At 43.5% G+C, this 13,004-nt stretch overlaps 1 protein-coding gene across 4 annotated transcripts in view; it reads right to left on the minus strand.

Moving 5' to 3' along the window:
* The window catches only part of ITPK1 (inositol-tetrakisphosphate 1-kinase), a 266,577-nt gene that overhangs the window by 23,461 nt on the left and 230,112 nt on the right, over positions 1-13,004 (minus strand). For 3 of the 4 annotated variants that reach the window (XM_050953316.1, XM_050953315.1, XM_050953317.1), the window contains 2 exons: positions 12,930-12,997; positions 10,191-10,353 (listed from right to left, as the gene is read on the minus strand). In XM_050953316.1, the coding sequence (XP_050809273.1) occupies positions 10,191-10,353; positions 12,930-12,997 (231 nt within the window). Of the gene's footprint in view, positions 1-354; positions 504-10,190; positions 10,354-12,929; positions 12,998-13,004 lie in introns of all 4 variants that reach the window. The other variant, XR_007774438.1, reaches the window with a different exon arrangement.

The raw sequence follows: 13,004 nt of genomic DNA on the forward strand, positions 1-13,004 counted from the left end.
CCATTAAAAAAAATTCAACCCACTTCAAATGACAAAGTGCCAGGCCACCAACACTAACCATCACTATCTATTCATCAGCCAGGGTCTAGCTAAGACTGTTAGAATCACAGGAGTCATGGAATCCCAACCTCTCTCACAAAGAGTTGGCCTTCTAAGATTTCTTGCTTATGTAAACCCTTCCCCCAGGATTAGCCTTTAAATCTACTCTGTGTGCTTTAAACGCCCTGGGAATAAGCCATCTCCATAGTAACAGCTTTAATGTGCAGAGAACAGATCCATAGTTCCTTGGGGTGTTTTGGACATGCTCAATGAGAACAAAATCAGACCTATTAGGATTGCACAAGGGAAACTCACAATGAAGTTGCTCTTAATGCTTTATGGCCATAGGACAGAGACAGTGCTTAACTCCTGGTATCAGCATATGAGAACCCTGCACATGCTCACAGTCAGGTTGTTGGGCGCTGTTCACTGACACTGCTGCTGCAGCTATTTTGACAAGACAACTGGGGGAAAAGATTGCACATTTACATTCAGGAGATCAAGTGGAAGGATGATTTAATTAAGTTTGAAGAAATTTTAAGCAGCTGGGATGGGGTTTACATTGCATCAAGGCACAGTGGCAGGACATACTTTTCATAAGCCTCTAAGTGGGTGCCACTCCCTTGAAATCCATTCCAATCAGTGTAGTTGCATCTGCTTACATGAGGTCTGAATTTGGCCCTGTGTGGGAATGGAATGAAAATACTAGGTGTAAGTGGGTAATATCAGTGTCACCTCATTGAATTGAGTATAAAGGGAAGTCCACGCAGAACTAGAGATGGGGCTGAACCAGGAATTCAAGTCCCTGGTCCTGAACCTTGGGGGAGTCCAGATTCAGATCTAGATTTGGAGACCGAGGCTTGTCTGCGCACAGCTCTGGGAAATGATTAATATTCCCAAGCTAATACTGTAAATGCTGTGGGTCTGCTTTTTAAAAGGGCACCTTCACTCATGCAAATTCAGTTGAGTACCCATTTTTTGTGTGCGGTCACACTGCCTTGTTCACACACACACACACACACACACACACACACACACACACACACACACACACTCAACCCCTGCCTAATGCACATGGAATCTACACCTTGCATGTGCAGGTGGTAATGCACAAGAAGAGTACACACACAATTCCACAGAGGCAAACAGAAGTCAGGTTAAGGCAACATGGAAAATCAAGCATTGTAACCTTTTGCACCTTATCAGCTGCACAGAACAGGAGCCCATAAAAACCACATGCTACCTGACTATTGGTTAGTATTAAAGATCTCCATGTGTAACCACAGCCAAGTCCAATTCAACCAGTTTTCTGCAGCACAGGACAGACAGTAGGCAACATTCATCTTTTAAATTTGTTGAGAGAGGGACTGTTACTAAGTGAAGCAGGTGACAGATGAGGTCCCTCTATGGATACATTTTCTCCCAGCTGGCTACGTTAAATCAGTCCCAAGATCACAGCACTGGCTTGGGGAACCGACAGATTTACATGAACTTTGAATCTGGTTGCAGCAGCAGCAGGAACCAGGTCTAGGGACGGACTGACACAGGCTTTGGCCTGGCCTATCACATCCTGCCATCTGTGATTATACTGAGAAGGGTGTGAGCCCTTCTTAAAGGAACCCCATACACCTCCATTGAGTATAACAAACAGATGGCCAGGTTTGGAAGCCACTACACTTGCATGGATCTTGCCTAGCCAAACTTGCATCCCCCACCAGCAAGTCAGGTAGATGGGACAGAAACTGTATCATAGAATCATAGGACTGGAAAGGACCTTGAGAGGTCATCTAGCAGGGTGGATAAAAATAAATAAAATAAAATAAAAAAATTGGATTTTTTTGATAAAATGCTTTTTGAGGAAAAAACTTATCCAAAGATAGTTTTAATTAAGACACATTATGGCTCAAATATGTCTCATCATGGAATATGGATTATAAATTCTAATTCTATGGTATGAGACAATATATTCATGTAATGGTTAAGAAAAGTTTTGTAAATTAGTTCCAATGGTTTAGGGACCCAATCTTATGGGGTTCTAGGGACTTCTGTATAGATTATTTAGGTTCATCTTTCTATCTACCTAATGGGACTCAGTGCTCAGTCTAGAAGATACTATCAGATATGGCCTAATTTTGGCAATTAATTGATCTTTGACTATTAGCAGTAAATATGCCCAATAGCCTATGATGGGACACTAGAGTTACTACAGAGAATTATTTCCTGGGTGTCTGGCTGGTGAGTCTTGTCCACATGCTCAGGATTTAGCTGATCACCATATTTGTGGTGGGGAAGGAATTTTCCTCGAGGGAAGATTGACAGAGGCCCTGGGGGTTTTTCGCCTTCCTCTGCAGCATGGGGCATGGGTCACTTGCTGACGGATTCTCTGCACCTTGAAGTCTTTAAACTACAAGTTGAGGGCTTCAATAACTCAGATATAGGTCAGGGATTTGTTACAGGAGTAACTGGGTGAGATTCTGTGGCCTGCATTGTGCAGGAGATCAGACTAGAAGATCATAATGGTCCCTTCTGACCTTAAAGTCTATGAGTCTATATGCTTAGTTCTGCAGTTCTCAAACTGTGGATTTGTCTCTCCAGAGATAACATGCTTGTTAACAGCAAAAATGTTTTTAAATAAATGATATATAGAGGTGAGAAATAACAGGCCTCAACCCTATTGTCCCTCTGCAAATTTGTGTATACAGAGTCAATCCCTTACCTCTCTCTAAAAGTGAAAAGTTCCAAAAAGTTCAATGAATAGAAGATTGTTGGAAGCGGATTAGATCTGGACAAGGAGAAGTCGTCTGGAGATAAATGTGAGAAGGGAGGGACAGGCAGTAGAAACAAAAGTGAAACTGTTTGAGCAGCATATTCCAGAAGTCTTGAGGTCTTTCTGAGTGTAGCCTTCATTGATTTGAGATCTACCATCCCATTCTCTCACTAGAAGGGAAAACCTATAATGGCAGCAGGCCATAAGAGAGACCCAGTTTGGGAATAAGAACCATTCAAGAAATACATGTTTGCCGATGATGTTCTAAAGAAAGTCAAACCAGTGAACTGGTGGAAGTCACTTAAGCACTTGGATTCAGAGACTGTTGAAGTGATAATCTCACTTTTAACAGCAGTAGCTTCTTCTGCTGGAGTAGAAAGAATATTTTCTTCCTTTGGACTAATTCATTCCAAATTGAGAAATCATTTGGGATTTAAAAAGCAGGAAAGCTTGTTTTTCTTTTCCAGATTATGAACAAACAGGAAAATGAAGGTGAAGATGACTGAGTTAGCTGCAGAAGCCAATATTTTAAGTTTCTCATGTTGACCTGACATAGTTAAATGAAACATTTGTTTTTTTTAAAAAACAGAAATAAATCAACTATTTTAATTAAAAACAATTTTAACAAAAACAAACCTGAATGTTTAACTACATTCAAAAAACCATATGCTTGTTTTGTTAAAATATTATACGTTTGCCACTGAAGAAAAAAAATCCAGAAGACAGAACATTGTTGTTTTAGTTAAACAAAACAATTTAAATGTCTGTCTGGTGATGTTCTCCTCCTAATACAACATGGCAAGAAAATCCTCCAAATATTAATGATTAACTTGTTGAATTGGAGATAGTTCACCTCCCAATGACTTCATAAATATCTGCTTCAATTACCTTTGGTAAATGAAATAACCAAACAATCATTCATCTTCTGATATAGCTGTAAAATTAATCTGAAAAGTTTTCAAAATAAATTACTTTAAAATGTACAATGTGTACCTTCTAAGAATGAAATCTACATCTATCTCTGAGTTACAAAGAATATGTATCAAGGTTACACCAACTGACAAGAATGTACTTTTATGTAGAAACCCATCATTAAATTGAGTCTTCCTGACTAGTCATTTAAATCAAATCCACCTTGTCAACTAGTCCAATCCCCTGCACTCATGGACTAAGTATTATCTGGACCATCCCTGAGAAGGTGTTTGTCTAACCTGCCCTTAAAAATCTCCAATGATGGAGATTCTACAACCTCCCTAGGAAATTTATTCCAGTGCCTAACAACTGGTGGCATGAGGGGCTGATCTCCTCCGTGAAACAGCTGAACATTGGTGTCCAGCTTGACATTGTGAGATCCATCAGCTTCCTTCAATAATATTGACCAGGTGGTGTTGCTGATTCACTTGCAGACTGCAGTGTGGAGGAGTAAAACAGTTCTGAATGGCTCAATTCCTTCCTCAGTGAGCACTCCCAGAAGGTAGAGCTGGGCAGTTGCTCTTCCACCCCAGGGGCATTGTCCAGTGGAACTTCTATAGGGCTCCTTCTTGTCTCCACAATTGCTCAAAGCGTATACAAGGCTAATGGCTGGGCTGTGGGGCTCTCTATATTCTGAAGACACCATGCTACAAGATTCCAGCTCATCTGAACAGCCAGTGCAGTCAAATGCCTGTTTCAGTGGCTAGGTGAGAATGGGGCATGGATGAGAGCTAGCTCGCTAAATCAGGATAAGACTGGACCGACATTGGTAGATTGGGGAAAGCAAATGGCAGGTGAGGATAATATCTGCCCTACCATGTGTCTGACATTTGTGACTTAGGCTCAGAATCTGGGGGAACTGTTGGATCCCCAGTTTGGTTAAATGATTCTAGCGCAGCAGTGCCCAGGAGGCTTTCCCCCTCCCACCCCCAGCTACATCTGACCAGGAGACTGTGCCAGCTTGTTACCATTATCTATGCCTTTGGCATTCCCACGTTTGGGTGACTGCAGTGCATTCTATATGGGACTGCAACTTAAATCCACCTGGAAACTAAAGCTGCTGCTGAATGTGGCAGCCCAACTGTTTTAACGAGAGATGAGAACACTACACCAGTGCTCCAGGGGCTACACTGGCTGCCTGTAGGTTAAAGGCTGGAGTATTTTATCTTTCTTTCATTTTTTTTTAAACATAAGGCCCTAAATGGGTTGGATCCTGCCTACCTACAAGACTGTTCCTCTCTCCTTGTAACACTGCCACCACTCTAGTGCAGTCAACAGAGCTGCTTGAGAGCTGTACTGAAAGGGATCCAACAGAAAGGGCTGCTGGAAAGATGTCTTCTCTACGTGGTCTTAAACTTGGGCCTTCTTGGCTTGAAGTAATACCTTCAGGGCACGCTGCAAGGCCCATCTCTCTCTATCCAACCATTTGGGGAGGAAGCAGCAAGCTAAGGGCTGATGTCTGTGGGGAAAGAGTATAGTTTGAATTTGTTTTTATCGTGGTTGGCCATTTTCTTTAGCTCAGGGAAGTGGATTATTTTTGAATTTACCACATTTTTTTACAAAGGCCCCTAGAGATCAGGACAGGTGTACAATTTCTTACAAATCTAAAATAAATACATGTTATAATACCAATGGTCAGCTGCACCTCCATACTGTCTGTAATGCTTGATAACAAATTTAAGATGATGAAACAAAAAAACGAGATAAAAAGTTACACAGCATCTCTGCTCTTTCAAAAAGGCAAGACGTTTACTCGCATCTTTGTCTAAAACACCTATTTACAGAGAATAGGCTATTGATCCAAACCCCCTTCAAAGCACAAGCTATCATGCAGTTCAAAATGCATGACACAAAGTGAATTTCTAATGCATAGCTCAAGATGCAAACTCATGCTGGAAGCACAACAAAGGAGAAATGGTGGGGTGCAGAGTGATTCCATGTGCTCCATGGATGTTTCTGCCCCAGTGAGGAAGCACTTCCCTCTTTAAACAGTTAGCTTGCATCTAGCCAGGATGCTCAGCATTTTGGGAGGGGAGAGAGATTGAAGTTTAGTTGGTTAAAAGCACCACTGAAAATCCTAATAAGAACAGGAGTACTTGTGGCACCTTAGAGACTAACAAATTTATTTCAGCATGTGCATCCGAAGAAGTGAGCTGTAGCTCACGAAAGCTCATGTTGAAATAAATTTGTTAGTCTCTAAGGTGCCACAAGTACTCCTGTTCTTTTTGCGGATACAGACTAACACGGCTGCTACGCTGAAACCTGAAAATCCTAAGTGATTCTTCGCACTCCGCCTTTTGCAAATCTTTTGTCATTTGTTTACAGATCACACAAACTCAGGAGAGGTGGCGCAAACAGAGAAGGGCAAAACTTAGTTGTAAAATGTCCTGGGGAATAGCAGGTAACGCGGGGAAAATAGGTGTTTTTAAAGGAAGTCCTGTATCCATGGAGAGGAAAGACAACACAGATTCAATGGGAGGGGATCAAATCCGATAGTGACATTTATCACGTTAAAGTGAGTTTATTTTCATCTACACGCCTTAGTTCTATGTACTTCTCAGGGAGGTGAGGAAACAGGACTGAAAGATTAGGAAGGAGATGGTTTATGACAGGAACTCTATCTTAAAAATTGCTCTACAACACAAAAAATGTGAGACCCACTGTAGTGGAACTACATCATGATAACAGTCTCTTGCATGCGTCACTTGAAACCAACACCACTATTTGCTAATGGGATAAATACATCAAATGAAAAGCAAACACAAGGAAATAGCTCCTGAACCTTGGACAATACATTCATTAGCCTGACTCCAGAAATGTAATGCTGATTCAGACGTTCCAAAGACTGAAATGCCTTTTTTTGTTTCTGGGCTGAATCCTGCACTAACAGGACAAGGGGGAAAATATCAAATTAAACCTGATTATTTTTAATGTTATATTTCAGGGTTCAGCTCCAGCAACTTGCCAGGATACTGAACTAGATGGAATGCTGGTCGATCCACTCTGGCAATTTCAGTGCTCCTTGGATTCCAGCATCTTTCCCGAATCAATTACTCTCAGTTGTGACTCCTACTTCCCCACAAAAAGGGTATCTTTTAAATGTATTGCATAGGGACAGATTTTAAATGAGAATGTAGCTGATTGAGGGTTGGAAGTTTCCTAATAAGCAATGCCTTAGGATCAGGGAGCCCAAAAGAGAGCCGTCTTGGGAACCTGCTTAAAATGGAACACATTGTTGAAGGAAAAAGACCAGGTAGGGACCATCGAATTGTGGAGGTAAATGCGTGGTTACTCAGGTGGTGTCGAAGAGAAGGCTTTGGATTCTTCAACCATGGGACGTTGTTCCAGGAAGAAGGATTGCTAGGAAGAAATGGAATCCACCTAACGAAGAGAGGGAAGAGCATCTTCGCAGGCAGGCTTGCCAACCTAGTGAGGAGGGCTTTCAACGAGGTTCGCTGGGGGATGGTGACCTAAGCCCGAAGGTAAGTGGGGAAGTGAGATACTGGGAGGAAACACAATGAAGAAAGTGCAGCTGGGGAGGCCTCCTGATTCATACTGAGAAAGCAGGACAATCGGCTAGTTATCTTAGGTGCCTGTACTCGAACGCAAGAAGCCTACGAAACAAGCAGGAAGAATGGCACAGTCAAGGAACTATGAGGTGATTGGAATAACAGAGACTTGATGGGGTAACTCATATGACTGGAGCACTGTCATGGTATAAACTGTTCAGGAAGGACAGGCGGGGGAGAAAAGGTGGGGGAGTTGCACTGTATGCAAGGGAGCGGTATGATTGCTCAGAGCTCCAATATGAAACTGGAGAAAAGCCTGTTGAGAGTCTTTGGGTTAAGTTTACAGGCGAGAGCAACAAGGGTGATGTCGTGCTGGAGATCTGCTATAGACCACCAGACCAGGAGGATGAAGTAGACAAGGCTTTCTTTAGACCACTAACAGAAGTTTTCAGATCACAGGCCTTGGTTCTCATGGGGGACTTCTATCACCCTGACCTCTGCTGGGAGATCAATACAGCAGTGCACAGACAATCCAGGAAGTTTTTGGAGAGTGTTGGGGACAACTTCCCATTGCAAGTGCTGCAGAAACCAACTAGGGGCTGTGCTCCTCTTGACCTGCTGCTCACAAACAGGGAAGAATTGGTAGGGGAAGTAGAAGTGGGTGGCAACCTGGGCAGCAGTGACCATGAGATTGTCGAGCTCAGGATCCTGACAAAAGGAAGAAAGGAGAGCAGCAGAATACAGACCCTGGATTTCTCAAAATCAGATTTTCACTCCCTCAGGGAACTGATGGGATCCCCTGGGAGGCTAATATGAGAGGAAAAGGAGTCCAGGAGAGCTGGCTGTATTTTAAAGAAGCCTTATTGAGGGCACAGGAACAAACCATCTCGATGTGCAGAAAGAAATCTTCGGTGAGCTTAAACACAAAAAGGAAGCTTGCAAGAAGTGGAAACTTGGACAGATGATTAGGGAGGAGTATAAAAATATTGCTCGAGTATGCAGAGGTGTAATCAGGAAGGCCAGACAAAGCACAACTGGAGCTGCTGCTAGCAAGGGATGTGAAGGGTAACAAGACGGGTTTCTACAGGTGTGTTAGCAACAAGAAGGGAAAGTGTGGGATCCTTACTAAATCGGGGAGGCAACCTAGTGACAGATGATGTGGAAAAAGCTGAAGTACTCAATGCTTCTTTTGCCTTGGTCTTCACAGACAAGGTCAGCTCCCAGACTGCTGTACTAGGCAGCACAGTATGGGGAGGAGGTGAGTAGCCCTCAGTGGTGAAAGGACAGGTTAAGGACTATTAGAAAAGCTGGACAGGCACAAGTCCAGGTAGCTGGATGCAACGCACGTGAGGTACTGAGGGAGTTGGCTAAGGTGACTGCAAAATCATTGGCCATTATCTTTGAAAACTCGACTGGGGGAGGCCCTGGATGATTGGAAAAAGGCAAATATAGTGCCCATCTTTAAAAAAGGGAAGGACGACAATCCGGGGAACTGCAGACCAGTCAGCCTCATTTCAGTCCCTGGAAAAATCATGGAGCAGGTCCTCAAGGAACCCATTTTGAAGCACCTGGAGGAGAGGAAGGTGATCAGGAAAAGTCAACATGGATTCACCAAGGGCAAGTCATGCCTGACCAACCTGATTGCCTTCTATGATGAGATAACTGGCTCTGTGGATATGGGGAAAGCGGTGGATGTGATATATCTTGACTTTAGTAAAGCTTTTGATACAGTCTTCCACAATATTCTTGCCAGCATGTTAAAAAAATATGGATTGGATGAATGGACTATAAGGTGGATAGAAAGCTGGCTAGACTGTCGGGCTCAACGGATAGTGATCAACAGCTCAATGTCTAGTTGGCAGCCAGTATCAAGTGGAGAGCTTCAGAGGTCTGTCCTGTGGCTGGTTTTATTCAACATCTTCATTAATGATCTGGATGATGGGATGGATCACACTCTCAGCAAGTTTACAGATGACACTAAGATGGGGGGAGAGATAGTTATGCTGGAGGGTAGGGATAGGGTCCAGAGTGACCTAGATAAATTGGAGGATTGGGCTAAAAGTAATTTGATAAGGTTCAACAAGGACAAGTGCAGAGTCTTGCACTTAGGACAGAAAAATCCCATGCACTGCTACAGGCTGGGGACTGACTGGCTAAGTGGCAGTTCTGCAGAAAAGAACCTGAGGATTACAGTGGACAAGAAGCTGGATATGAATCAACGGTGTGCCTTTGTTGCCAAGAAGGCTGACAGCAGACTGGGGTGCATTAGTAGGAGCATTGCCAGCAGATTGAGGGAAGTGATTATTCCCCTTTATTTGGCACTGATGAGGCCACATCTGGAGTATTGTGTCCAGTTTTGGGTCCCCACTACAGAAAGGATGTGGACAAATTGGAGAGAGTCCAGAGGAGGGCTACGAAAATGATTAGGAGCTGGGGCACATGTTTTGCGAAGAGAGGCTGAGGGAACTGGGTTTATTTAGTCTGCAGAAGACAAGAGTGTGTGTGTGTGGGGGATCTGATAGCAGCCTTCAACTACTTGAAGGAGTGTTCCAAAGAGGATGGAGCTAGGTTGTTCTCAGGGGTGGCAGATGACAGAACAAGGAGCAATGGTCTCAAGTTGCAGTGGGGGGAGGTCTAGGTTGGATATTAGGAAATACTATTTCACTGGGAGGCTGGTGAAGCACTGGAATGGGTTACATAGGGAGGTGGTGGAATCTCCATCCTTATAAGTTTTTAAGGCCTGGGTTGGTCCTGCTTTGAGCAGCGGATTGGACTAGATGACCTCCTGAGGTCTCTTCCAACCCTAATCTTCTATGATTCTATGAACAGCAATACTGATTCTCACTAAACACACATGGTCTGGTATCCACACAGTTTAGTGAAAGCTGATAGGTCTCTCTTACCTGGGAATGCATTGATATCAATGACTGCATGCTGGCCGGTCTGATTGTTAATGATAATGTCAATCCCAAAGAGGGAAACCCCCAGAGCCTGTCTCAGTGCCTTGGAGATCTCCCGGATGACGTCGTCATTTGGCCGTTCAAACACACCTTCGATTTTATCAAGCTGCAGTGAAAAAGACAAAGAGAAACAACTGAGGGGTTCTGAACTGGGCTCTCTCTTTAGTATACATGTTGATTTACAGAGCTTCCTATTCTATATCCTGTAGGATCCAACAAGAGCCACAAGAGCTTTTCTTGATTCAGCAAAGAGTCCTGTGGCACCTTATAGACTAACAGACGTTTTGGAGCATGAGCTTTCGTGGGTGAATACCCACTTCGTAAGATGCATGTCATGACATGCATCTGACGAAGTGGGTATTCACCCACGAAAGCTCATGCTCCAAAACGTCTGTTAGTCTATAATGTGCCACAGGACTCTTTGCTGCTTTTACAGATCCAGACTAACACGGCTACCCCTCTGATACTTTTTTTGATTCTGCATTCTATATACATTAAAAGTTAGGCTCTTCTATTGTACTCAGTGGGCCTGATTCTCTATTTGTTACACTGGTGTAACTCCATGGAAATCAGTGGATAAACACACCAGCACCCAACTAAATGGAGAATTGGGCCCAGTATCTTAAATATTAGACACATTTTAAAATCAAAAGAAAACTGCAGCCTCTACTCCAGCACTGCAGATATTCTGCTTCTCATCATGTATGTTCGATAAGCCAATCTAAAATTAAACCTGCCTTAAGGGACTGATTAAGGGGCTGACAAGAATGAGTTACTTAACAGATGGAGTTTAGGTGCATCATTGCTGCGCTCAGCGTTTTGGGGCATTGCTCAGGACAGTTTAATAAGGGAGGTCTGGGTTTGAAGTCTGGGTTATTTTAGAACTATTTATTATTAAGAGTGACTCGGGGTATGGCTACACTTGCAGCTGTACAGCGCTGGGAGTTAAATCTGTCTTCGTGCTGAGTAGCTGAGTAGGGAAAGCACTGCAGTCTGGTCACACTGACAGCTACCAGCGCACTGTTGTGGCCACATGTGCAGCATCTGCAGCAGCATTGGGAGCGGTGCACTCCCAGCATTCAAGTGGCTGCAACGTGCTTTTCAAAAAAGGGGAGTGGGGTGGAGTGTGACAGGGAGTGTGGGGGAGAGAGGGAGTGGATTTTTGGAGCCGACACTCTGTCAGCAGCTGCCTTGCAAGTTCTGACCCGTTCACTGAAAGCAAATAGCCCTCTTTGTTTTTTTTCCTCACAGACCAGATAAGCAGCCTCCCAGAAACGGACCCCCCCCCACCACACATCGCGCTGCTTCTCTCCTCAAGCCCCTTCCTTCCCCTCTCTTCAAGCAAACACTAGCTGTGGGCGTTCCAAAGGGAGCTCATTACACAGCAAACAGGAGCTGTGTTTGTTTTTTTGATAAGCAGCTCCGGGAGCCCCGAGTTCACAACAAAACAAACAGAGGCATCACAACAAAACAAAGAGTGTTATCTTTACTTAAAAGCATTATGGGAAGCTTCTGGAGGTCAGTTACAGCATAGTAAGATTACTCCCTGTTTACACTGGCACCCCAGTGCAGCAGAAGCACTGTTCTCTTTATTCCTCTTGTTGAGGTGGAGTACAGGCAGCGCTGTAGCCAGGGAGATACAGCGCTGTATGTGCCTTGCCAGTGTGGACGGGGAGTGAGTTACAGCGCTGTAAACCCACCACCAGCGCTGCAACTCTCAAGTGTAGCCAAGGCCTCGGGTCACCTGTGAATGTGAAATTTAATCACACTCATTTCTTAGCCAAGAAGTTGAGCAATACAAATACCGTTTTGTGTACAGAACAGCTGTGTATATATCCAAAAACATGCTTAAACATACAGCCATCACAAAATTTAGCCACTGGAAGGGATTTGTAATTAGTTCAGTGACATGAATAATATTTAGCATGTCAATTAGTGGGACATTGCAATTCTACATCTGGTCACTGTATTAAACTTTTGACTACAAACCAACTAGATTACATGAACCAGAGAAGAATCTGGAGACACGCTATGGGCTCAGTCCTGCAAGATTACTTTAGTGGAAGTTGAGAATGCTCAGCACCTTGCAGGAGCCACCTTTACCTTGGTTATTAACAGGGCTAGTCATAAATACAATAAAGGTGTGCTTGGAGTTAATGCACTCGGAGGATATAAATAAAGAGGTGTGGCCTACTGGTCAGAGCTCAGGAATGCTTACGTTCTAGGTGCATATCTTTATGGTCTTGGGCAACTCACTTAACTTCTCTGCTTTGGGTTTTCAAATGGGGATACCACTCCCTTACCTCCAGGAGTGCTATAAGGATTCATTAAGTCTTATAAAATTCTCTGGAAATGAAAGGTACTAGAAATTACTATTCAGGACATTTCCTTTCCCCATCTGGACTGGCTTTCAGTTAAGGCAAAGCACAGCAAAGCAGCAGACAGACATGCAGCAGCATCTCTGCTCCCACAACAGAAAGGAGAAAAACCTTGTAAGGGCTATCAAATGAACAGGGAAACAGCTTTAAATTGTGCTGGTTCTAAGTAGCAAATAGATCTCGGTTTGGTATCTGGGAGCTGACAGGGCACAATTCATGTACAAGAGTCACTATTCATTAATAGCTTCACAAGAAAAAGAATCGTTTTCTATCAATGTTAAAAAAAAAGAGCTGGATTACTTACTGCTGTTAAGACAGAGGAGGATTCTGGCTTCGACACATTGTGGCTGTTGAAAAATATTGATTCTCTATCTGAAAT

Source organism: Gopherus flavomarginatus, chromosome 5, assembly GCF_025201925.1.
Source record: "Gopherus flavomarginatus isolate rGopFla2 chromosome 5, rGopFla2.mat.asm, whole genome shotgun sequence".
Lineage (NCBI taxonomy): Eukaryota > Metazoa > Chordata > Testudines > Testudinidae > Gopherus > Gopherus flavomarginatus.